At 41.4% G+C, this 27,542-nt stretch overlaps 1 protein-coding gene across 2 annotated transcripts in view; it reads left to right on the top strand.

The window, feature by feature from the left end:
• Positions 1 to 9,864: 9,864 nt before the first annotated feature.
• The window catches only part of RNF169 (ring finger protein 169), an 85,676-nt gene continuing 67,998 nt past the window's right edge, over positions 9,865 to 27,542 (top strand). Inside the window, exon 1 of one of the 2 annotated variants that reach the window (XM_082749679.1) lies at positions 9,865 to 10,396. In XM_082749679.1, coding sequence (XP_082605805.1) covers positions 9,895 to 10,396 — 502 coding nt within the window. In that variant the 5' untranslated portion in view covers positions 9,865 to 9,894. Of the gene's footprint in view, positions 10,397 to 10,503; positions 10,823 to 27,542 lie in introns of those variants that run through there. The other variant, XM_082749678.1, reaches the window with a different exon arrangement.

The raw sequence follows: 27,542 nt of genomic DNA, 5'->3' as shown, positions 1-27,542 counted from the left end.
TCTGTATCTCCATTAGAGCAGTAACCACTTACCACACTGCATCATCAACGTTTTCCGGTCACCTCCTCTAAAGGGAGTTCCTGTCTTCCGTAGCCTTCACCCAGCTTTGCCCACACTACCTGCTAAATAAAGGTTTGTTGAAGAAGATCCTTCTTCCTTCAAATAGTCCTCTTGCCACAGGTTATTTGTGGCTCAGGCCTCCTTTTGGGCCCAGTCTGCTTGATTATGTAAAATTAGTGTAGTGATAAAGATTAGAGAGATTAGTGTCAAGGAAAGACTTATTAACCCAGTCCACTTAATTCTGTAGGTAAGATTCTAAAAGCAGATTCAGCTAAGAGTTGAAGAGTTTGAATGTTTTGAATATAACTTATTGGCGCGTTTATGTAATTTAATGTTCAGAATGATCATGTTTAACAACCAGCTTGCAAAATTCCCGAGAACTTAACACTCAGCTCCCCCGAGCCCTTGGAGCCAGCTGGAGGACACAGCTTTTACTTGATGATGCCCTGAACGGTGTGAACAGATTTGAGTCTTTGAAGCCTGGTCCAGTTTGCGGACACTGGGAAGAAAGTCTTGTTTAAAGAAGCTGCCAAAGTTAATTTTCTTATGAACTGAACAATCCCCATTGTGCTCCCACTTTTCAGCCAGGTTGGAGTTACTTATCCATATAACAAATATTTACTTAAAACCTGCTATTACTTTAGGACACATTCCTTTGGATCTCCAGATATTGTGCATACAGTTGGCCTAAATAAATGTTTGCGGAATGAATGTGAGGTTCACCTGTATTTATTTGTATGGGCTTTTAGTGTGGCTTTGTGAACATTTCTAAGTCTTTTTTTCCATCTCAGTGGCTCTTCTCTTCCCAGAACAGCCTGCAAACAGAGATTCTGATGGAGGGGAGCGCTGGGAAACCAGGATGGGGGGAAGACATAGCCTTTAATTTCACAGGGCTCTCATGAGGGAAATAGTGTGGACAAGTGTCTTTGGAAGCCACAAGCGGGATCAACCTTCGTCCAGATCCTAAACTCTGATACCGAACGGAAGTCTCCTATCTGGTAGGCACCCTCACTAACCTAGCATGGAGGACTATGGGACTTATGCTACTGCCTTCTCCATGCACAGGTAGACATTTGCAAAGCAGTTTGTCCTCAGAGACTTCTCCCCGTGGGTCTGTGATGATGTGACTAGGGTGCCCGAGGACAGTGCCATCTAACTGGCTCTTACAGCCAGATGGTGGCAGGCCTTGTGTCCACCCCAAGACCGGAATGTGTGAGCTATGCTCAAGCACGCTGGACTTCTTTTGCTTCCTGGGATACACTGGGCTGCCTGGACACCTGAAGGGGGTCTGCTTGAACTTTCGGCTTGAAGTTTCTCCTGCTCCAAATGCTTTTCCCTCAGCTTTTTCTCTGACACTTCATTCAGCTCAAAAATCAGTGAGGTTTCCCTGGTCTGCCCTATCTACGGCTGGCTCCTACCAGTCAGTCATTTTCTATTCTACAGCCTGGTTTTATTTCCTTTGTGTCGCTTATCATTATCTGAAATGTATTTCTTTCTTTCTTTAAAAGATTTTATGTATGTATTTGACAGAGAGACACAGCAAGAGAGGGAACACAAGCATGGGCAGTGGGAGAGGGAGAGCAGGCTTCCCACAGAGTGGGGGGCCCAGTGTAGCGCTCGATCCCAGGACCTCTGGGATCATGACTAGAGCCAAAGGCAGACGCTTAACAACTGAGCCACCTAAGTGCCCCTAAGATGTATTTCTTCACTTGTCTGTGTCTGCCTCCTCCACGAGCATGAAAGCTCTGCGACAGTCAAGGCTTTAATTCTTGGCCACTGCTATAATTCCTAGCTCCTCAGGATAGTGCCCACACATAGTAGAGTCTTACTGAATTTAAAATTAATTAATTAATTAATTAATTAATTAAAAGTAAGCTCTACACTCAACGTGGGGCTTAAACTCATGACCCCAAGATCAAGAGTCAGCATGCTCCACCCACTAAGCCAGCCAGGTGAGGTGCCCCTGAATGGTTTTTTAAATTGTTTGTTTTAAAAAAATTTTATTTATTTATTTGACAGAGAGAGACATAGTAAGAGAGGTAACACAGGCAGGGAAAGTGGGAGAGGGAGAAGCAGGCTTCTCACTGAGCAGGGAGCCCGATGCAGGGCTCGAACCCAGGACCCTGGGATCATGACCCTAGCAGAAGGCAAATGCTTAATGACTGAGCCACCCAGGCACCCCCTGCTGAATGTTTTTTTTTTAAATAAATGAAAATAAATGGAAGATAGAATACTAGCCTAGATTATCTGATTCATGTCCTAGACTTAAGACTCCAAGTCCTTGGAATTTAACCACATAAATATTTTTGTCATTATTATTATTACTTCATTTATTATCATCATCCCACCACCATCATTATCTACAACAGTGCTGCGTGGCACATGTGGGTTCTTACCGTTTATCGAATGAATGAATGAGTAGACATCAATGCTATAGCTAGTCTTAAACTAACTTTCTAGTCTTATTTACTATTTCCACTCCCCCTGTTCTAACTTCTTACACTCCTCCTGCTACTCAGAATCAATCATTTTCACTTAGCACACCATGTCTTCACATTCCGTGTTGGCGTATTCTGCTGTTCCTTCTATTTGGAACTCCCATTCCTTTTTGATGAGTTCTCATTCTTCTTTAGGACCCAATTTTGCATCCCATTCAGATAATTGCTCTCTCTTCTGTGCTTCCCTGTTGCTTTGCCTGCACCACTGTTAAAAACTCATCCCCTGAGTTACAGTTGTGTATTGACATAGCTGCCTTCTCCCTTACGTAGAGAGCTCCTTGAGGGCAGGGACAGTAAATTTTCCTCTCTGTATTCTCAGGCATCATTGCTGGGCCTGGCCTATCACACAGCAGTTTCACAGTATTTGTTGAAATCCTTCCGTGGGTGTAGGCTACCCGCACAGCCACCTGCTAGGTGCTGGAGGAGATGTTCAGACTGGTCCAAAACAAAGTCCCTGGCCCCGAAAGCTTACAGTCTCATTGGAGATACAAGTCCTTCTCATAGGAAAAAATATTAAAAACCAGTGTATTCTAGAATTAAATATGAGACAGGAGAAAGCTTTGTGTGGTGGAGCAGTAATAGGACTGGACTTCTTTTCTGGTTCCGACTCTACTGTGAACTCATCATGTGGCCTTGACACATTATTTCTCTTCTTTAGGCCTTGGTTTTCTTCTCTGTAAACGAATTTATTTGATCAGAAGCCTTGGATGATATCTAAAGCCAGATTCTAGCTCTGACATTCTGAATTTGGCTCCATGGAAACTAGATGAAGCGATGTGGCCAGAGCTCAAGTAGTCTCGGTTTGCCCCCTGGTGGTCACTCAGCAACATCACAGTTGGGGAGACAGCAGTAGGCTTTTCCGAGGGAAAGATATGGCCGAGCTCAGAGCCTAGTAAACAAAGAACTGTGGAACAATGATCATTCTAGAAGAGAGCCAGTCAGGTTTCTCACTGGTCACTAGTAGATTGGTATAGAATCCTATTCTTCTTCAATATAGGGGAACAAGGGAGATCATGCTCTCTGATCTCAGCCTCCAGCTGAACCCACTTCATTATCTGTTTCTTTACAAACCAGCCAATCTTTGGGAGGCTGCTTTGTAGTCCCCTGACTTCTTCTGCTCCCATCACAGTGCTCTTTTCTGAGGCAAATTCTTCATTCTGGTCAGTATAACTACCTATCCATTTATTTATGACAAAATGGTTTTGTTTGTTTGTTTATTTGTTTGTTTTCTCCCTCTCACTCTTTTCCTGGAGTAGAGCCATGAGCCAAAGTGAAGGTAATAGAAGAATTTCTTTGGTGGGATGAGTGGAAGAGACAGACTGTGCTAGAATAAGACATGTGATTTACACTGTGATAGGTGATCCGCACTAGCAGAGAAAGGGCTGTCTTTTAGGTGTTTCATTCAAAGTGAGGGTGGGGAGGGCCATTTGCCTATTTCCTATTCTCTACATGTTGAACCTAAAAGGACTTCTTTTTTCTTTTTTCTTTTTTTTTTCTTTCTTTCTTCCTTTCTTTCTTTCTTTATTTGACAGAGAGAGATGACAAACAGGCAGAGAGGCAGGCAGAGAGAGAGGAGGAAGCAGGCTCCCTGCTGAGCAGAGAGCCCTATGCAGGGCTCGATCCCAGGACCCTGAGATCATGACCTGAGCCGAAGGCAGCGGCCCAACCCACTGAGCCACCCAGGCGCCCCCTAAAAGGACTTCTTAAAGCCACCTCTATTCCCCACCTCCAAAAACCAAAAACCAAAAAAACCAAAAAAACAAACCTCATAACTAAATCAAAGTTGATGTTGGTTGCTTGGACTCTTGGGCCAGAGCCTAGAGGAAAAAGAAGAGGGACTCCGAGGGTAGGGAAGAGAGGAAGAGGGGAGGGAGGGGCAGAGAGAGGCAGAGTAAAAGCAGTTGCTGATTCCAGGTGGATTTATAGGTTTTTATTTTTGTTTTCCACAAATGTGCTTGTTTGTCAAAGAGAATTTTTTCTGACAATGCACTGTGTCTTGAACCTTGCTAAACATTAAAGGTGTGACTAAGGGGATAACATTCATTCCTTCCACGTTATCTGGAACGTGCCAAATACTGTGCTTAAAGCTGGCCCAGCCAAACGGGCTCAGCATCCATACCTCGCCTGCCTTGTTCACTGTTGAATTCTCAGCATCTGTATTATCTGCTACATAACAGGTGCTCAAAAGAGATTTGTTGAATAAATGAATGGTACCTGCCCTGTAATTTGTCCAGTGATGTCCCAACTCCGTGGGGGTAGAAGAAAGGCTGCTTAGATTATTTTTATCCCTCACCGATAAGGATGGGGTTGAGAATTATTCTTATAAAATATACATCCACATTACTCCTTTGGTCCAAATGTTAAATCTTTCAACAGTCCCCCAATAGCCTGAGTTTCTCTGTAAAATGGAGAGACTGTCATACACACCTCACAGGGTTATTTTAGGTCTCAATGAGATAGAATATCATTGCCTAGCATGTTCCTAGTGTGTAGTTGTTCAGTAAATTCTAGTTCCTATTATTCTCTAATTTTCTAGCCTAATGTCCAATCCAGTGTTCTAGACACATTGAATTCGTTATGAGTCCCACACAGGAATGCCAGGAAGGCCACCCTCTCTGTCTACCTGGTGAACTTCTCATCCTCCAGAACAGAGCTCGAATGTCCCCCTCTTTTGTGAAACCTTCCTCCCACCCCCTCTTGCTTTCTGCTTCTTCATTACCCTATATGTGTTTCAGTTACAGAGCATGCAATTCTGTTACAATTTTTTTTCCGTTGTAATTATTTACTTATACTTTTGCTTCTCTGTTAGGCTGTGACCTCAGGAGTACAGGGACCAAGGCTTGTTTGTATTTGTAGAGTGTTTACGAAGAGTCTGGAGGAGGCGGGAAAGATAACAGGAGAGCTAGCTTTACAAAAAAAGAACCACTTCTTTCTCCAAAACAAAAGGGAACTAACAGAAGATGAATAATAGTAAGAATGTAGCAAGAATCTTTAAAGGGAAGGGGAAGATTCCACATCTCAAGGGGAAATCTGGTTTGAGGGAGGAAGAAAAACAGGAAGAAGATGTCATCCCAAGAGATGAGGAGGGTAGGGGGGAGGTGACATTGGCATGGTCTGATCCTTCTTCATCCCTAGATGTGTGAGGTCTCAGGATGGGCTCAGCACCTGGGCTGGCAAGAAGGGGTTCTTGGGCCTGCAGGGAGAAAGAGCCTGTCCCCCCCGAAGGAGGCTGAATGGCCTTGCTTCACATCTGAGTCTTTCAGTCCAGCTGGAGGAAGCTGGAGCCTCTGGTTGCTGGGACAGTGATGTGTATGAGGAGTGCTGGAGGGTTAGAGGGGAGGTGAAACTGTGGGCGCATTATGAGAAGGAAAGCAGGGAATTTGGGCAGCAATGCAATCCCCAGAAAATATGGTAGGAGTGGTAGAGCAAAAGCAACTGGAGAGCCTTGGTATGGAGGTTGCACTGCTACTGTTCCAATTGGCATCTTTGATGACTGCACCAGATTGAGTCTGTGAGTTCCTCTTCCCTTGGTGCTCCGTGGTACAGGTGGGAGCTTAGAAACAAGAACACAGGCAGCTCTGGCGCATTCTACTCTAGGCTGTCAGCCTAAGCTTTTACATGGTTCTGTAACTTAGAAAGCACCCTTGTCAACCATTTTCGGTGACACTTAAAAAACAACAGACCAGTATCTCTGTCAGAGTACTTGGATGCAAACCCCTGAAATTGTGAGAAGTTTAAGAAAAAAGAGAATTTACTGGAAGGATACAGAGTTGACAGGAAGGCTGGAGAGTTGGATATGGAAAATGGGTTGTAACCTAGGAAGGCCAGGCAGCAGGCACCACAACCAAGTTTGTGCCTCAGGAACAAACTTTCCATTGGAATGGAACAAACATTCCATTCCATAATGGCCATCATCACTACAGTAGGGACCCCCACACTCCCAACCTCTATGAGGGGCCCACTGTGGTTAGACACCTACTGTCTCTGTTGCTCTGAATAATTCTAAACTTGCCAGTAGGTCTCGTGTCATTCCCTGAAGATTCAAAGTTTAGAGAGGTGTGGCTAGGTGGCCGAGCCTGGGTCATATATCCGGTTCTAGCCACTGGGGGAGGGGGGGGAGGGCAGGGAGACTATCTCCCTGCTTCAGCTTCCTTCGTCTTAGCTATATTGTAGATACTGTATACAATGGGGCACTCCTCGAAGTAAGGACTTGAAACACTGGTGGTAAATGAAAATAAAGCAAAATGTCTACCATGCCCTCATCTTTCCTATTCCTTTCCACTTACTCTGTTTTTGTCAGTTGTCAATTGTGATCATAATCTCAGGCTCCTAGACTTAGAACATTAGAATCATCTGTATCGCTCTTATATTCCCACACAGTGAACAACTCTCCAGATTTCTTAGGTTTGCTTTGCCTTCTGTGCCTGCTACTGCTTTAGTAAGATTACTCTGGCAACGGCATAGAGGAAAGAACAGACTGGGAGAAATTGGGAGTCAGACTTCTAGAATGGAAGAGCTAAAAGAGACCTTTGAATTGATCTGTTGTAGTGGTTTTATCTGGGAGTGTTCATAAGAATTCCTATGGCATTAAGGAAATATACTTGCTGGTATTCCATCTTCAGTTTGGGGGTTCAGTAGATCTGAGGTGGGACTTTGTTGTTGTTGTGTGTGTGTGTGTGCCTTTCTGAGGTGCATCCTGGGTTGAGAACTGTTGAATTCCAATAAATGAGGAGACTGAGGCCTACAAAGAAGTTACCTGTTTGAAATCACATAATGAGTTAATGGGAGGCGTAACGGGCCAGGACTGATCCTTGATCTCCTGGCTGTTGGTCCAGTGCTACTCAGATCGCTTATTTTTTCCTTCTGTAAAAGGAAATTTCCTGTCTTTATTTGTATCCAAGAAAGCATAGTGCATGCCTATGGTTCAGTTCTTCCAACAGTAAATAGGCTTCAGATTAAGAGCCCCAAGATGTCAAGACTGAGCCCAGACCAAGAGCCCTATTTCTTTCTTTCCTTTTTTATTTTTTATTTTTTAATAAACATATATTACTAGCCCCAGGAGTACAGGTATGTGAGTCACCAGGTTTACACACTTTACAGCACTCACCATAGCACATACCCTCCCCAATGTCCATAACCCTATCTTTCCTTATTTTTTTTTTAAGATTTTATTTATTTGACAGACAGAAATTACAAGTAGGCAGAGAGGCAGGCAGAGAGAGGAGGAAGCAGGCTCCCTGCTGAGCAGAGAGCCCAACGCGGGGCTCGATCCCAGGATCCTGAGATCATGACCTGAGCCCAAGGCAGAGGCTTTAACCCACTGAGCCACCCAGGCGCCCCCTTTCCTTATTTATTAGAGAGAGAACGAGAGCATTTGTGCACATGCGCATGCTCAAGCAAGCTGGGGAGGGGCACAAGGAGAGAGAGTATCCTGAAGTAGACTCCCTAGTGAGCACAGAGCCTGAGCAGGGCTTGATCCCAGGATGTGGAGATCATGCCCCAAGCTAAAATTAAGAGTTGGCTGCTTGACCAACTGAGTCACCCATGCACCCCGCCCCCCCCACAAAGGGCCCCATTTCTAACTGTAGTTGGCTTGATCTCTGGATCACAGGCCTCCTTGTCAGAATGTGGGCAAAGCATATTCAAGGATCTCAACTGGGGAGTGAAATGAGGAGGATCCCTAGATAAAGGACAGTCCGGCTGAAGCCATACTTCCTGTGCTTGCCAGAATTCTGGCAAGACTGGCCCTCTGTGCACACAAGACCTTGTTTCAATTACCCAAAGACTCTTCTTCAATTCTTGAATGTGCTTTAGCCATCTGGTTCTCATCCTGGGAGTTGACTTTCTTTTTCCTGCTCTCTGACTTCCACCAATCACTTTGGCTTACCACCAGTTCTGACACTGTTTCCAGGCTGTCTCATGAAAAGCCAGGGCCTCTGAGGCTTTCCATTCCATCATCTTGCTTTTTGGATTTTACTCTCCTTATAGAATATATGCTTTCCTATAAAGATTCCCAACAGGAAATGCCATTTGCTTAATGTCCTACTGTTCTGGATCTACCTTGTGCAAAGAAAGCAAAGGGCAGGAGAATTACTACAGTAGAACCGTCTGTCAGAGGGGAGCCATTTTTTCCCCCTCCATCCCTTCTGCATCTAGAAAGGGGGCTGGCATCAAAGTCTGAGCACCTCTTTTGGTAACTAGCCCCAGCAGGAATGGCACGGTCACAGCTGTCATTTAGGAAGCTGTAGAGGATGGATTGGAGGAAGAGAGGCTGTGAGCAGGGAGACAACCTATAGGAGCTACTGCACTAATGTAGGTGAGAGATGATGAGACATGAACTGGGCAGTGGGAGTGGGATGAAGAGGAGAAGATAGGTGGGAAAATAGTCATTTTGTTGGGAGAATAAGAAACTGGACAGATGTGGGAGATGAGGGAAAAGTAAAGAACACTAGGTCTAGAGCTTGAGGAACTGGGAGGATAGTACCTTTAATAGGATATGGGGAGCAAGAAATAAGCTGTTTTGGAAGTAGGGTGGAAGACAGTGACTTCAGTTTCTTACACGAGGAATCCAGACATCCAAGATTATGTTTCCATCAAGTAGTTGAATATATGGTGCTGGAGTCAAGAGGTCTGGACTGCAGATATCAATTTGGGGGTTTCAGCTGGAAGAAAGTGTGAGGTGAGGGTGAGGTGGCATCCAAAGAGAGAAGAGGAACTGAGGCCTGAGCCTAGAGGAATACCCACACTTAAGGTGGAGGGCTCAAAAGAGTAAGAAAGAGCTGAGGCATTGAGAAAAAACCAGGAAAGTATGGTTTTGCCAGACAAGGGAAGGGAGTTCCGGGAAGGATGTGGAGAGGGAGGATATGGAGATGAGGACTGACAAGAAGCTGTTATTTTTGGTAGTTGCTGGTCACAGTAGGCCTGGTCACAACATCTACCTTCACATCAAATGAAGCACTGAGGTAAGGTTCTGGATAAGTCACATATTTCCCACTCACTTTAGCTTTAGTTATCAGGGTATTGCAGGATAAATACGTGTAATTACTTCATAAAGTTTAATATCGCTCAGAATTTCCAAATCCCCTCAGTCCTCAACTTCATCTGGTTCAATAAGAGGAAATTGCAGACTGGAGGGCGAGGCTGAAGACTGCATATAGGGTAACTCATAAATATCAATGAGCCTCCGCTTTTCGCCAATCAGACCGGGAGAAAACCAGCCCCGTGTGTCCCTGGAGCCCCGCCCCCTCATAAATATGTAGCCAGCACCGCCCGCCGCGCTGCCCCGCCCTCTACTCTTCTCCCTCGCAACGGACTCTCCCTTCAAACGGGAAACAAGATGGCGGCGGCAGGTCCGAGTACGCGGGCCTCTTCCGCGGCGGCAGCGGCGGCTCTCAGTCGGCGGGGCCGACGGGGCCGCTGTGACGAGATGGCGGCAGTCAAGACTGGGGCCCCGGGCGCAGTCTCTGGCCCCGCGCTGCTGATGTTGCCATCACCGCTGCTGCAGCCGCCGCCACCGCCGCGGCCGGAGGAGTCGGGCTGCGCCGGGTGCTTGGAGACCCCGGGGGAAGCGGCGGCCCTGCCGTGCGGCCACTCGCTGTGCCGAGGCTGCGCTCAGCGCGCCGCCGACGCGGCGGGCCCGGGTTGCCCCCGCTGCAGAGCCCGCGGCCCTACTTGGGCCCGCCGTCGGGCCCGCGACGACGGCCAGGCCGACGCGGAGGTGCAGGGCGAGCGCGCCCGCCGCGGCCAGCCGGAGCGCTGCCGCCCGCGCCGGGACGGGGGCGCGGCCGCCGCGGGGCCCAGGCCGGAGCAGGAGCCGCGCGCCGGGGCCGCAGAGCCAGGTGGAGCTTCCCCTCCTCCCCTTGGGGTCCGGAGCGAGGCCGAGCGCGCCCGGCCTGGCCTGGTTAGGGGGTGGGGGGGTTCCAGGCCGTACTCGAGCGGCCGTATAGAGTTCTCGTGGGGTTGGAACTGGGCTCTGTCCAGGTGCATCTGTTTGTGAATTTTGAACTTCAGAATGAAGTACGGGTGGAATGGTTTTGGAACGGCGGTGAGGGGATCCCGCGCCTTACGGAAGTCAGAAGTTTGGAGGGAAACAGCATTCTTGGAACAAGTTAGGGCCAGGTTGGAATGGTGTGTGGGAGAAGGGTTCCGAACTTTGCAGGGGCCCTGGAGGATCGGAGAAGTGCTTGGTGTAGTGTTGGGTGAGGAGTTGGGGCGCGAACTGCGTGTAAAGAAGTGGCTCCTGGGCCTGAATGGATCAGTGAGAGGTATGGAGTATCTGGAATTAAGGGGACGGGTTGCACTTGAGGATGTGAAGGGAGCTTTTCAGACTTGAGTGTAAAGTAGGTTGAGAGCTTGAACTCAGATGTGCAGTTTTCACAGTCTTGAAAAATGCATGCGTAGAACAGAGTGAGGAAGCAGTAAATCAGGGTTAATTATATTTATAATAATTCCAGAAGTTAATAAGCTCCAGTAGTGCTGGAGACAAAACAAAACAAAACTGGATGGGGTATAAAAGTTTCGTAAATGGAGATTGGTTGGCAGGGGCTGCTTCTACCTCTATGGCAGTGTAGGTTTCCTGCTATCATCCCGGGAGTTAAAAGTCTGTTGCAGGACTGTTGCTTTAAACTTCTTGCCTTTCTTTACATTGCATAGCTTGCCACTCTTTGGTGCTGAACTTGACATGGGAAGTGTCCTGTAAAAACCACAAAACAAAACTCTTGTAACTTCAGACTCTCTCTGACACATCCAATTGATACAACATCTACAGCTATTTGATAAGAAATGTTTGCCTAGGAGGAGATTTTCAAGAAGCATAATTAGGAAAGGCCAGATATTTGCACTTTCTGTGATGGGAATTCTGTGTGGGGAATTCAGTAGGGAAAAGAAGGCGTTGCTTGTGTATGAAAGTGCAGTCCCCAGAAACTACAGGTTCCAGAATGCAGTCTGTTGTGATTTGAGCGGACACCTGCCACTGTCCAGGATACTTTACTTTTTATTTCTAAGTCTTATTTTCTGTGTTCCTTGTTACTCCTTTTAAGCTCCACAACATCCTTATGAGATAGGTACTTTTATTTCCATTTTACAGATGAAACTGAGACCCAGAGAGGTTAAATAATTTGCCTTAAGGATGAAAACCCAGTTCCATCTGATTGCTGCTCAAATCAGGCAAGAAGGTCTCCTCAGATGTCATCTAATTTATGGGTGCTGTATGATGTTCTCATATGCTCTTTAATTTGCTTCACATTCTGAGATTATGGGAAAGAAAAGCATTTCTCATGTTTCCCTATTAGTACTATTGATTTTATGGTCAAATAGGATAGAAATTTGTATTCTTATTTCTAAAGTCTGGACTTCTCAGTGAAATAGTCTGAAATTTGATCCATGAGAGGGAATATGTGCAAACTTTTTCCCTTGAAGAAATTTGTCATAAAGTGTATCATAATTAAGGAAAATTATATAAAATGAGATTCCAAATTAGGATCTATTGAATCACTGAGTATTCACCAATTACTTTATATGTTTATGAGGACTGTGATGAAAAATGTTTTTCCTTAAATGTTCTTGTGTGAGTGTATATAATTACAGGCTTATTAAGTCAAGTCATTATAGAAGAATATTGCTGAGCAGGGTTTGGGATTTATCTTCTAGCTTCAGTGGGTCGCCTGGACTTCTTGAAGTTATATACAATTTTTTTACTTTAAAATTTTAGTATGCAGTGTATTGACATAATGCAAACAAAAATATAACAAAGTATGCAATGGAAAGTTTCCTCCTATCCCTTTACTCATTTTCCACGAACATCAAAATTCTCGTTTTTTCCAGTTTGTGTTTATATATAAAAATTCAGGTATAGTTTTTGATCTTTTTACACAAAAGTTTGCATATTGTATACACTGTAACTTGCTTTTGTTCATGTAACAATACATGATGGAAATCTTTTCATATCAGTATATGAAAGGTTTCTTTATCCTACTTACAGCTGCAAGGAGTTTGTTGAATGGCTGTAACGATTTACTTAACCATCAGTTGGTAGACATTAAGGTTGTTTCCAATCTTTTACTATTGTAAATAGCTGTTCATAAAATTGTTATATACACATGTATGTGCACTGTTAAGGAGAGGTCACCTATAGCTTTCACCAGATTCTCAAAGGGTTGAAAAAGAAAGCGAGGAACCATTGTTTTAACACAGGTCCCTCATTCTACAGAAGGGAGAACTGAGGCCCAAAACAGAGTAGAAAGTGACCACAGGCACCTGGGTGGCTCAGTTGGGTAGGCTCAGGTTATGATCCCAGGGTCCTCGGATCATGCCTGTCTCTACCTTCCCTCTACTGCCCCCCCGGCTTGTGCTCTCTCGCTCCCAAAAAAAAAAAAAAAAAAAAAAAAAAAAATGTAACCAGCTAGTCGTCATCATGAGTGAATAGCAGATAATCAAGTACCAAAAGGGTACCCCCTAAATAACCCAATAAACATAGTCTGATTCCCAGTTAAATGCTCATGATGGCTTTTAATAGGGAAAACTAAAGACCAGTTTTATAAGTATTTACATTGTGTTTTTGAGTGGGAAACAGCAATAGAATTAGCAATTTTAGGTATATTCAGAGGTATATTGCTTAGCAATATTCTTTTGGCCTAGTTAGGCCAATTGATAAAAGAAAGGTCAAGCCTGCTTTATAATACTGGAAATTAAATTTTGTAGTAAATGCACTGGTTTTTAAGTGAAATTCTTAAAATTTAGTTGTTGAAGCCTCATGGCTCTTTTAGAATTGAATTGTCTATGAAATGAGTGTAAGAGTTTGTGCTTGTTGAAAATTTTGGTTGTGTTGGTGACATTTTTGTTTTTTGTCAGCTTTTTTTTTTTTTTTTTTTAAGGAAAGAAATTGTGGTTTTTTTTTTTTTAAGATTTTATTTATTTATTTGACAGAGAACACAAGTAGACAGAGGCAGGCAGATAGAGAGGAAGGGAAGCAGGCCCCCTGCTGAGCAGAGAGCCCGATATGGGACTCGATCCCAGGATCCTGAGATCATGACCTGAGCCGAAGGCAGTGGCCTAACCCACTGAGCCACCCAGGCGCCCTTTTGTCAGCTTCTTGGCAAGCTTTAAATTTCAGGACCTTAAGGACTCTTGTGTAAAATGTTTTGTTTTATTATATGCATTGTCAGTTTGCTTTTGGATGCAGTATCAGTTGATTTGTGCAACATTGTGTGAAGGCTACTTCATGTTTCTCAAGGAGCTGTAGCTCGTTGTATATACTGTTACAGTATTTGGACCATTTTGAGCAATATTCACAAGTATGTAATGAATGCCTTTGCTCTGCCAGCCAGGCACTGTTCTAGGACCTTGGGAGACATTAGTGAATGAAATATTCAAAGATTTCTTTCTTGTGGAGCTTTTATTCTAAATGTAGAGACAGTCTTGGTCCATTGATTAAAAAAAAAAAATAAAGGAACACACAGACATAGATAGCTACCTTTGCAGCTGCCGTAGATCCTTGAATAACAGGAGTTTGAATTCTGTGTTCCACCTATAAGTGGATTTTTTTTCAAAGACATTACAGTGCCGTAAATGTATTTTCTCTTTCTTAGGATTTTCGTAACATTTTCTTTTCTTTAGCTTTATTGTAGGAATATAGTATATAATGCACATAACATACAAAATATATGCTAATCAGCAGTTTATGTTATTAGTAAGGCATCCGGTCAGCGGTGGGCTATGAGTAATGTTTTGGGGAATCAGAAGTTACTGTGGATTTTTGACTGTACCAGGGGTCAGTGCCCCTCACCCCTGTATTGTTCAATGGTCAGTTGTATATACAACAGCAATACTTAAGTCTCATTGGTAATAATTATATTTTTATAATATATATAATATGTAATATATATTTATATAATATGTAAAATAGTATACACAATATTTTATATAATGTGTAATATATCATATTAAATATTATAAAATATAATTATTACCAATGAGACTTAAGTATATATATTACATAATAATGAATTTTAAGAATTCATTTAGTTTTGATTTGAAATCAAGAGTGATCATTCTAAATTACACTGCCTTTGAACTTGAAACCAAGACCTTGGGGTGCCTGTGGGTGGCACAGTGGATTAAGTGTCTGCCTTCTGCTTGGGTCATGATCCCAGAGTTCTGGGATCAAGCCCCATGGTGGGCTCCCTGCTCCGCAGGGAGTCTGCTTCTCCCTCTCCCACTGCCCCTCCCCACTGCTTGTGTTCTCAATCTCTCAAATAAATAAATAAATAAATAAAATATTAGTAAGAAAGAAAGAAAGAGGAGCCAAGACCTGTTAGGACAGTTCTTTTTCTTCTACCATGGGTAACAATTGAAAAGTTAGACAAAGGCCAATGAATGTTTTAAACTGGCAGTAGAACTTTCAAAAAATTTTTAGTGTTAAAAGTGCATTGCAGAGGGGCGTCTGGGTGGCTCAGTGGATTAAGCCTCTGCTTTCAGCTCAGGTCATGATCTCAGGATCCTGTGATTGAGCCCCGGGTCACAGGGAGCCTGCTTCCCCCCCTTTCTCTGCCTGCTTCTCTGCCTACTTGTGATCTCTCCCTCTGTCAAATAAATAAAATCTTAAAAAAAAAAAAAGTGCATTGCAGAATTTGAATAGTACCTCATTTATCCCTTCATTGTAATCCTACCCAACCTTCCTGTTCACTTAGGGTTAACATTATACATTTTAAAAATTTCCTCTTTCTGTGACAGACAAGTAGTTCTGGTTTATTACTCAGTTGTCAGACAATGTTTGCTATGTGTGCAGCCTAAATTGCATTTAGGACTAACGAATAATGAAATCATGTGATTGTAGTGTAAAAGGACAAGAATTCCCCTCATCTTTAAGGATTTGTTTTAAAATGTGTAAAATGAGTCAACTTTTTATCCTTAATGAGATATAGTCCAGAGTTTGAGAGTGTCTTTATGTGTTATACTAATGCAGGAAACAACTCAGAATGAGATAACCTCACCAACTAAACATTAATTGCCATTGGAGGACCATCTCTATTCTATAGAATTCAGGATTGAGCAGCAGGAATTTAGGAGGTATTTGTTTTTGTCCATTCATATTTCCACTCCTGCCTAAATTCCAGTTAATCTGGATGAGTTGCTTATTACCCTTGAATTCATTTATAGCTGAGTTTTTTTGAGTGTAGGATATAGGATATGTTTGTCAAATAGCATTCCACTAATTCAATGAGCATTTTTGGAGCATGTGCTCTGTAAGATAATACAATAAAAAAGATGGATAAGACATGGTCCCTGTCTTATGTCTCTGAGATTCCATAACCTGGTTGGACAAACACCTCACCAAATAACATTACAAAGTGGTAAGTGAGGTGAAAGTGAGGAGAGCTGAGGCATTTGAACTATATGTTGAAAAGAATAGGAATTCATCAGATGAGGGAGGAGGGAATGGCCATTCAGGAAGAAGAACCTGTATGTACAAAAGCATGAAGACTCTTGGCATATTCAGGGACTCACAGGGGTTAAATATTGATGGAAATTTGGACTGGAGTGGGAGGGAGAAGAGAAGGGACTGTGGAAGTTAGATCACAAAGTTGTGATTAAAGAATTTGGAACTTGGGATGCCTGGGTGGCTCAGTCGGTTAAGCCACTGCCTTCAGCTCAGGTCATGATCCCAGGGTCCTGGGATCGAGTCCCACATCGGGCTCCCTCCTCGGTGGGGAGCCTGCTTCTCTCTCTGCCTCTGCCTGCCACTCTGCCTACTTGTGTTCTTTCTCTCTTTCTCTCTCTGACAAATCAATCAATCAGTCAATCAATAAAATCTTTAAAGAATTTGGAACTTTATCCCGTAGATAATGCAGAGCCCTTAAAGATTTTTTTGAGGGAGAGGGGGAGAGAATCTTAAGCAGGCTCCATGCCCAGTATGGAGCCCAACACAGGGCTCAGTCTCACCACCCTGAGACCATGACCTGAGCTGAAATCGAGGCAGATGCTTTTTTTTTTTTTTTTTAAATTTTAAAGATTTTATTCACTTATTTGACAGACACACTGAGAGAGGGAACACAGCAGAGGGAGTGGGAGAGGGAGAAGCAGGGTCCCCACTAAGCAGGGAGCCTGATGCGGGGCTCTAAACCAGGACCTTGGGATCATGACCTGAGCTGAAGGCAAACACTTAACGACTGAGCTACCCAGGTGCCCCAAGAGACAGAAGCTTAACTGACTGAGACACTCAGGCATTCCTGCCCTTAAAGATTTTTAAGTTAAGTGGAATGACATCATCATAATGTGCTTGGTTGGAGTATGGAGGGAAGAGGTGAATAAAAACAAGGAAGGGAGTCCAGCCAGAGGGCTATTTTAGTAGTTCAGGCAAGAGATGAAGAGAGGCGGACTAAAGCAGTGACTATGAGGATGTTTCCCTCAGTCATGCATTAATTTAGTAACCATTTGAGGGTCTTCTATATGCTGGGCACTGGAACTACAAAAAGAATAAAAACATGCTTCTTTCTCTTCAAGGTGGTATAGTTGGGAAGATTAGTATATAAACATGCCACTGAAATGTGTAATAAATGCACTTATAACCATAATCCAAGATATAATTGTAGAAGGCAATAAGGTATATATTATGAGAGCCAGTTAACAGAGCAGGATCTGGAGACAGATTGCCTGTATTTGAATTCCAGCTCTGCCATTTATAGCTGTGTGTCCTTGGGTACATTGCTTGACCTTGCCTTAGTTTCCTCATTTAGAAAATGGGGATAGTAATAGCAAAATCAGAAGGTTGTTGTTAAGACTAAGTGAATTATTAGAATGCATGGCATATAAAGAGCTCAAGGAATGTTAGCCATTTCACAATGAAGAGGATCAAACTTGGATGGGTCAGGAATGGCTGCAGTAAAAGTTAGACACTTGACCCCGAGTATTTAGTAGGTGGATGAGGACAGGATAAAGATGAGGGAAATCAGTATATTTAGAAGCACAGGAGTATGAAGTAACAAGGAGACCTCTAGGGATTGTAAGTAGGAGTTGTTGGAGCAAAAAGTGTGTGTGGGAGAGTGGAAGGAGATGGAATTCCAGAAATAAGCAGTTACTGGATAATAGTGGACTTTGAATGCTGTGCTGGGTTGGAGAACCCAGATGCTCTTTTAGCAAGATGGATAACTGAGTTAAGAAGACTCCTCTGCTACAAATATCCAGAAAAGCTGGATGATAGAGAACTAACAGTTTTTTTTTTTTTTTTTAAGATTTTATTTATTTATTTGACAGCAAGAGCAGGAACACAAGCAGGGGGAGCGGGAGAAGGAGAAGCAGGCTTCCTCCCAAGCAGGGAGCTTGATGTGGGGCTTGATTCCAGGACCCTGGGATCATGACCTGAGCTGAAGGCAGACACCTAACCGCTGAGCCACCCAGGAGCCCCTGAACTAACATTTTTTTAAAGTGCATTCCTGAGCTTGCAGGAAATAGAGGAAAATCTCCGGGTTCTAGAAATACAAATGAAACTAAAAACCAGAACTTTAGTAAGCCTTGAGCTCATGCTGTGCTGTCCTGGAGTAGGGTGATGGGGCGGGGTGAGGGGTTATTTCTGGTTTCTATTCCTAATGGACTAAGTTTTAACCATGTAGAAAAAGGAACCAAAACTAAAACTTCTGCACAAAACTGGGATTCTTTTTTTTTTTTTTTAAGATTTTATTTATTTATTTGTCAGAAGGAGAGAGGGAGAAAGCATACAAGCAGGCAGAGAGGCAGGCGGAGGCAGAGAGAGAGGCAGGCTCCCCGCTGAGCAAGGAGCCCGATGCGGGGCTCGATCCCAGGATCCTGGGATCATGACCTGAACTGAAGGCAGCGGTTTAACCCACTGAGCCACCCAGGCGTCCCCAAAACTGGGATTCTTGATGTGCATTCAAAGTGCAAGGGTGGGTAGAGAAAAATCTTCCCACTGACACAAGCCGGTAATAAGAAATCTTGTCTTGATTTGCCTGGGTTCGATGCAGAGAGGAAATGGGCAAAAAGGCTTCTCTGAGGAATTGAAGCGCAAGATACATGCCTTGCTTATATTTGGGATCTGAGTTTATATTATATGGTTTAAGTATCACCAGGCTGAGAAATTAATATAAAAGCTGGCTCCAAACTAGTAATACCCCTGGGTCACCTGGAGAAAGGAAAAACAAGACTCCAAGGGGTACTCCCAGCTTGGGCCAGAAGAGATTCTCTAAGAAAGAATCCCAGCTGAAGATGAACTTATAATTAAATGTGACACATGTGGAAACCATTTTCTAACATAAATGAGAGTTAGTAGATACAACAAGCAAGAGGATTATATCTCTGGGAACCAGCATAGTAGAATAGCAGCTTGAATGATAATTTAAATTAACATATTTTAAGTGACTAAAGACATTAAAGAATTAATTGACATCCCAGAAAATGAGTAAGATGTTATGAAACAGGTACATTTGAAAAAGAGCTAAACATAATGAAAAATATAGTCCCTTAGGTTAAAAAAAAAAGCTCAGTAAATAAGCAATAGCTTACACAGATGAAGAGAAAATCAGTAAACTGGGAATTACATATATGGAAATCCTAAGAACAAAACAGTAAACAATGAAGGAAAATCTGAAAGTGGGGAAGAAAAATGAAAGATCAAGAAGACCCAACATGTAATAATAATTACAGAAGGAGAAGAATAGAATGAGGAGACATGGAATTGAAAGAGATGATGACTTGAGAATATTTCAGAATTAATAGAAAGATGTGAATCCTTAGGTTTTAGACTTAAGAGGCTCTAGAAATAATTAAATGAACAACCACAACAAAAAACCCCCACAACCACACACATTTCAGTGAAACTGTAGAACAACAAAGGCACTTTAAAAAGCAACCAGAAAGAGGGGCGCCTGGGTGGCTCAGTGGGTTAAGCCGCTGCCTTTGGCTCAGGTCATGATGTCAGGGTCCTGGGATCGAGTCCCGCATCGGGCTCTCTGCTGAGTGGAGAGCCTGCTTTCCTCTCTCTCTCTGCCTGTCTCTCTGTCTACTTGTGCTCTCTCTCTGTCAAATAAATAAACAAAATCTTAAAAAAAAAAAAAAAATAAAAAGCAACCAGAAAGAGGAGCAACAGACCGAGATCAGACATCTTGTAATCAACAAGAGAGGCCAGAAGAAAATAGAATAATGTCTTCTAAGTGTTGACAGAGATCTGAATTTTGTATTCAGCTAAATTATCATTCAAGAGTGAGGGAAAAATAAAAATATTTTCAGATAAACAAAAATACGGAGTATTTACCATGCTATTTCTGAAAGAACTCTTATGCTAAAGAATGTATTTCAGGAAGAAAGAAACGTAACAGGAGAAAGTAGGATACAAGAAATCATGGTGAAGAGAGAAATTGGTGTGTAAACTAAGCCAAGATTGACTATATAAAACAAAAATAATGATCATTATTTTGTGGGGGCCAAAACCAAAGCGGAACTAAAATATTGGACAAGGATAAAATGTAAACTGGGAGGGAAAGTGGTCAGTATTAAAAAGTTCTAAGTTTCCATATATAGTTCAGGGAGATAGAGATATTGATTAACTTTAGGCTCTTGGATGCATATATTAAAAATTTAAGGGTAACCGCTAAAAGAAATACTATGAATAACTTGATCTGCTGCATTTATAGAGAAACATACCTTTCCCAAATTAGAGAATATGCATTCCTTTTAAACGAATATAGAATGTGCACATAATTAGGCTCATAAAGTTTCAACAAATACCAAAGATTGCTATATAAACCATGTTATCTGACCCCAATACAGTAAAATTAGAAATTACTGACAAATATAACCAATATCCCTCCTAGTCTGTTTGGAAATTAAAAGTGCAAAAACAGACTTATATATGTATGGTAAAAAACAAAATCATGGAAATTGGAATATAATTGGAATTGAGTAACAGTGGAAACAACTCATTCAGAATCTGTAGAATACAGCTAAAGCAAAACTAAGGAAAATTTAAGTGCCTATATTATATTTCATTGAATCTTAGGTTGCCATCTTTTGTAAGATGCACTATCATTTACCAAACAATGCTTTCCTATCACTTAGACCTTTTAACTTTATGCTTCCTGCAAGAGCTCTTATAAATTTATTTATAGATTTAACATATGACTAGAGCATGTATTTATAAAAGGAAGTGAAGTAATAGATTAGGATATTCCTGTTCATGATTCTTCTAAATCAGGTTTCAATTGAATCATAGAGGTTTGTGTTTTTCTACCTAGTATTGCTTACTGTGTCAGAGAGATCATTGGTGATACAGCATTTCTTAAAAGAGTGCCCTATAGCTATCCTTATCATTTTCTTTGACGCTGCTGGCACCCAGCAAGTTTTGATGCTGATGCTTTCTTGAGCTTGCCAAATGGCTTCAACAAAAGCTTTTCAGATGAGACTCATAGTTCTTTGTCAGATGGTCTAAATAGGTTTGTTGGCTAATATTGAGAGATTACAGTTGTCCAATCATGCCACCAGGCATAGCTACCAAATCACTACATTTTTTTTGCAAGCTTATTCTGTAATTATCTACATTTATGCATAAGCAAGGACAGGGGGATTGTCACTGCTGCCTGAATAATAGGACTTAAGTTGTAAGAAACATCCCAATTTCAGAGCTGTTAACGTGAAGAAATATAAGTCCTAGAATCTGAAGGTATTTCTTTTTTTTAAAGATTTTATTTATTTATTTGTCAGAGAGAGAGTATAAGCAGACGGAGTAGCAGGTAGAGGCAGAGGGAGAAGCAGGCTTCCTGCTGAGCAAGGAGCCCGATGGGGGGCTTGATCCCAGGACCCTGGGATCATGACCTGAGCCAGAGCCCGAATCTTCAAGGTATTTGAATTGAAAGACTGAAAATTATTATTAATTATTATTTTTTGAGGATTTTATTTATTGATTTGACAGAGACACAGCGAGAGAGGGAACACAAACAGAGGGAGCAGGCTTCCTGCTGAGCAGGGAGCCCAGTGCAGGCCCAATCCCAGGACCCTGGGATTATGACCTGAGCTGAAGGCAGCTGCTTAGCGACTGAGCCACCCAGGTACCCCTGAAAATTATCTTTTAAAGATTTATGTATATATTAGAGAGAGAGAGACTGCAGGGGGTGAGGCAGAGGGAGAGAAAGTCTCAGACTGCACTGCGCACAGAGCCCAATGTGGGCTTGATCTCATGGTTTTGGAGATCACTACTTGAGCCGAAACCAAGACTGTGCCACCCAGGCGCCCCAAGACTGGAAATTATTGAGTTAAGTGGCCAGCTGAAGAAGGTAGGAAAGTAACAGCAGATTAAATCCAAAGGAAGTAAAGATCAGAAAGAATAAAGATAACAGGAATTAATGGAATAGAAAACAAACAGTGAAGAGGATTAATAAAGCCAAAATGGGAATTTCACAGAAGGTACTAATATAAGATTTATATTATAGACAGATCTCTGGCAAGATTGGCTAAAGAAAAAAACAAGAAGTCATAAATGTTAGGAATGAAATAGGGAACACAGCTATAGATATGATAAATATATAAAAATGCCATAAATGGGCACCTGGGTGGCTCAGTGGGTTAAGCCGCTGCCTTTGGCTCAGGTCATGATCTCAGAGTCCTGGGATCGAGTCCCGCATCGGGCTCTCTGCTCAGAAGGGAACCTGCTTCCCTCTCTCTCTCTCTGCCTGCCTCTCCATCTACTTGTGATTTCTCTCTGTCAAATAAATAAATAAAATCTTTAAAAAAAAAATGCCATAAATATAGAATATGGAATTTTATGCCATGAGTTTGAAAAGTATAAATAGTCAACTTCCTGGAAAATGCAAACTGTCAGAGCTTACTCAAGAATAAATAGAAAATATGAATAAAAGTATAACTAAAAAAGAACTTAAATAGTAAAATCTATTTGTAATATGGGTAATATTAATATTATATTTATGTTTATAGTATAAATATTATAAGTAATATGGGGATGTAATAAGCAAAATCCAGAATGTTGGGAGCTGCAGGATACACGGCCCATTTTTTTCCTGCAAATAAAGTGAAGAAGAAAAAGAGGAGAGGTGGGAAGGAAGAGGAAGAAGAAGAAGAGCAATAGAAAGGAAACCTGTAGATTAAAAGATACAACAAATTTAAGTGTATGAACTTATTTGGATCCTGGCTTGAAAAACTACAAAAACATTTGACAGGAAATTAAATACTGAGTAGATGTTTGTTGATATTAAAGATTATGGAATTTTTAATGTGACAGTAGTTTTCTAGTTCCATGTTTTGAAAGAGTCCTTTAGGAGAAATACTAGGATGATATGATCTGTGGGATTTGTTTCAGAAATCATTCCTTCAAGGGGGGGGTGGGGGAAGGTAATGATGGGGATTATATGAAATATGATTGGCAATGAATTGTTGAAGCTGGGGGAATGGATAGGTTGGGGTTCATTATATGCAAGTCTCTGAAAAATATTTGAGACTTTTCCGTAATAAAAAGTGGAAGAGGGGCGCCTGGGTGGCTCAGTGGGTTAGGCCACTGCCTACAGCTCAGGTCATGATCTCAGGGTCCTGGGATCGAGCCCCGCATCGGGCTCTCTGCTCAGCAGGGAGCCTGCTTCCCCCTCTCTCTCTCTCTCTGCCTGCCTATCTGCCTACTTGTGATCTCTCTCTGTCAAATAAATAAATAAAATCTTTAAAAAAAAAATAAATAAATAAAAATAAAAAGTGGAAGAAAAATTCTGTCCATTAAAGAAGCACCAGGCACAGAGTTTTACAGGTTATCTAAATATTGCAGGATGGGTGATCCTTATGCAAACTATTCCGGGGAATAAAAGTGTTCCCAGATTCATTTTGGAGGGCTTTTACAACTTGATATCAAAATCATACTAGGACAGGATAAGAAAGGAAAAATACTGGCCAGTCTCTTAAATGTATATTTAAAAAATCCCAAGTGAGATACATGCTAAGTTAGTACATTTAAAAAAAATAATAAACAAGTAGCATTTATTCTAGGAATGCAAGTTCAGTGTAACATTAAGAATCTAATGTGGGGCGCCTGGTGGCTCATTTAAGTTTCTGCCTTCAGGTCATGATCCGTGGGTCCTGGGATCAAGCCCCGCATTGGACTCCCTGCTCAGTGGGGAGTCTGCTTCTCCCTCTCCCTCTGCCTCCTCCCCCTTGCTCATGCTCTATCTTTCATATAAATAAAATCTTTTAAAAAAAATGTTACTCACTATATTAATGAACTCAAGGAAAATAAAATCCTAGATCATCTCAACAGATTCTTAAAAGAGTATTTGATGAAATTTGCCACTCATTATTTACAAAGCAAGAACACTTGGAACAGAAGGAAACTTTAAAAAATATATATGTTTATTTATTTATTTGACAGTGAGAGAGGGAACACAATCGGGGGGTGGGGGTTGGGAGAGGGAGAAGCAGGCTTCCCGCAGAGTAGGGAGCCTGATGTGGGGCTCAATCCCAGGACCCCGGCTCATGACCTGAGTTGAAGGCAGACACCCAATGACTGAGCCACCCAGATGCCCCAGGAGGAAACTTTTTAAGGTGGAACTTGTCAATAAGGATGTTTAGTGGCCAAGAACAGTCAAGACCGTTTTGGAGCACATTACTTTATCAAATTAATTAAGCTATTATAAAGCTATATTAATTAAAACAGTGAGGTATTGGTGTCAGGATAGTTGGATAACCAATGTTAAATAATTAAAAATTCCCCCCCAAAAAATAAAGAGTCCAGTAACATGCTCTCATATATTTGAATTTGGTAGATGACAGGTGGCATTATAGATCAGTGAGGCAAAGACACCATATTCAGGTGTTGTGGTTAGGTAGCCAACCTTAGAGAAAGCAGGGGGAAAAAAATAGATCTTTACCTTATAGCATATACAAAAAATTAATTCCAGATGAACTAAAGGTCAGACTATAAAGCTTAAGAAATACTAGAAGTATTTCTGTGAAAATGGGGTAGAGAAGTATTCTTCATACAAACAAACAGCATAAAGGAAAGATTGATAATTTGACACATAAAGGTGAAACACTTTTTTTTTTTTTTTTTGGTAAAACACTTTTGTATGATAAAAGATATTATAAAGTAAGAAGATACACCATGGGGTGGAAGAAAATATTTTCAATGAAATAACTGACAATATTTTGCCAGTTATTTCCTTGAAAATGAATTTGGCAAAATATATGAGGAACCACAAATCGCTATGACAGACACCTCACTAGAAAAATGGTGAGGGGATATAGACATTTCATAGAGGAGGAAAACTGAAAGGCCACAAACATCTGGAACGATGCTCACTATCGTTGGTAATTTGGGAAATACAAATTAAACCAATGATGAGAGGCCGTCAGTTTGGCATGATTTATGATCAGTTATTGATAATTAATAATGGAGAACTATATGCTGCTGGAAGATATAAGCTGGTACAACCATTTTGGAGAGCAGTTTGGCCACACTTAGTAAGGTTGAAGAGCTACATTTCTTACCGTGTGGTAATTCCATCAATAGGTGTCTGCCCTATACAGAAATATGTGTATGACATATATATTCATATATATATATACCTATACACATGACAAGATTTTAAAAAATGATACTAAGTATAGTACTGGAAAAAATAATAATAGCTGTCCTTGGTGGGAAAAGAGAAGGGGATGAATAACAGTTAAGACAATTATTGTCTGTCTTTCCAGAGAAATCCAATGTTAATAATTATACATTTCCTGCCAGACTTTACTAGCTTGTTTCCAGTGATTGCCAAGTGTATATGGCTTTTTAATGATAAGAATTAGTAAAAGAAATGGTTTAACTTTCTTTTGATATATAGGGTCATGTTGATGATTAATCACTTATGGTGATGAGGGAAGATTCTGTTGCCTCAGGATATCACTCATATATCCTGTGGTATCGGAAGTTCTCTTTAGGTCCCTTATTCTTGTGGTTCTTTAACAATGCAGGTACTTCTGAGAGAGAAATAGATCAACTTGTTCATGTACCGTAGGGAGGTTTTTATCAGACTTCTGCATTCTTCAAATTAGGATGATTTTGGAGAGGGAGTTAGCATTTATGGAATTTACTTTGTACTAGGTCCCATATGTTAGGTTTTACAGTTTATTTACTAGACATTTACAGAGTACCTCATCTGTGTAAGTCATTGAACTAGATACTTAGAAGGGATGGACTTGAAGAGAACAAGAATGTCTAGAGAAGGAACACTGAAGGAAGAGGGATTATCTTTCATACTTAGTAACTGTGCCTCAGTCTAATTTAGAAGATTAGATTAAAATAAGTGTTAGACAATTGTAATGAAGCTATGTAAGGGAAGAAGAGTGTTTGCTGATATTCATACTGATAAAGATGATGCAAGACTCTAATTTCAACACCTCATTATCCTTTCTGGCTTTCCAAAGGAAATGGATAGTATTACTATGAAGATAGTTGTGTGCAGACTCTGAGCTGGTTTATCCCAGATTTATACTTTCCGTGAGGCTGGTATTAGCTGTTTTGATTGGAAAGATCCTTAGTTCTTTTTATCAGATTATACTCATTGATTGAACTCTTTTATAATATGCCTATATTATAAACTGACCCTGGGGAACCTTGGAGGTCCTTCTTGGTGACTTTATTAAAAACAGTTTAGAGAGTGATGAAACAAACAAACAAAAAGGTCCTATTAGCATGGGTTAAAGTGTGAAAGGAGAAACTGAATATACTCTCTACTCTTTGGAGGGCTTTGCTGTATAGGTGGGGGCAGGAAAAAGGCCAGTATCTGGGACAAGAGCTCAGGAGTGTTTTTCTTGTTAAGATGATATTAAGTCATGTTTGTGTATTAGATTTGTGTATTTTCATATTAGGGAGAAATTGATGGTGCTGGAAAGAGTTAACTGATGAGCTCAGGTCATGAAGAAGGAAGAGAAGATGTGATTTGGAACACCAGGGGGAGATTGATCTTACACGTGAATAGGGATACTTCTACCATTCTGGTGACTCTACTCATTGCTGTCTATATTTGGAGAGTTTTAATGGTTTGAAAGTTAAGTTTTCTAGTGAAGTAAAATCTGCTTGCCTAGTTCTAATATTCAGGTATTTAAAGAAAATGATTATTTCTATCTGAATTTTTAGGTTGAACTTCTTAAATTAATCTCTTTGGTTCTCTTCCTCCCTTTCCAAAGTTTCTGGCCATAAGACATTACTTAGTGATCTAGTTAATGGATATGCTTTTTGGATCCTTTTTGACCTTTTGTCACCTATGCTTACTCTGCCTTAGAAGACACTGTCTTCCTGCTAAATTATACTCATCTTTTAAGGCCCAGGTGAAGCACAAGTGCTTTGTGAAATTTTTTCTCACCCACATAGGAGTCAGCTACCTTCCTTTGTGCCACCACATAAGCATGCCTGTCACTCATGTCACGGGACTTCAGTTCCTCATTTGTGTGTCTGGCACTACAGTGAACTCTTGAAGTCAGAGAAGATGTTTCTTTGTTTTCAACACTTAGTATAGTACTTGGAATGTATTGGATACATAGACAATGCTTAATGAAGGAAAATGATTCCTTAGAAAAAAAATCCCTAAAAGTTTTTGATTATATGTGATGTTTCCTTTACCCTTTCAGAGGAAAGTATACCCTTATACTTTAAATAATGCCCGACTAGTGCAGAGTGTAATGGGGTGGACTGTCTCTCCATCTGGATGCTAGATTCCTAATACTGCTAAAGGTAGCATTAGCCTTACTCAACTGAATTTATCAGCAACAAAACTGGCTGGCTTGTTATTGGCATGAGCTGCTATCAGACCGTCTTCCTTGTCACATGTATTTACCACAAGATTTTTAGGCTTGAAGATAACTTATTTCCAGTTTTGGTTTGGTTTTTATTTTCTGAGTAGCAGTGGGCTTATTTTCCCTTTACTTCTATTTTGCTATTTCTCTTGTGTTTTGTCCAGTGTTTGGTTCTGTAGAACTATTAAAATAAAAACCTCAAAAGATTGG

This window comes from Mustela nivalis (assembly GCF_964662115.1).
Source record: "Mustela nivalis genome assembly, chromosome: 9".
Lineage (NCBI taxonomy): Eukaryota > Metazoa > Chordata > Mammalia > Carnivora > Mustelidae > Mustela > Mustela nivalis.
This window is presented reverse-complemented; position numbering and strand designations above follow the sequence as displayed.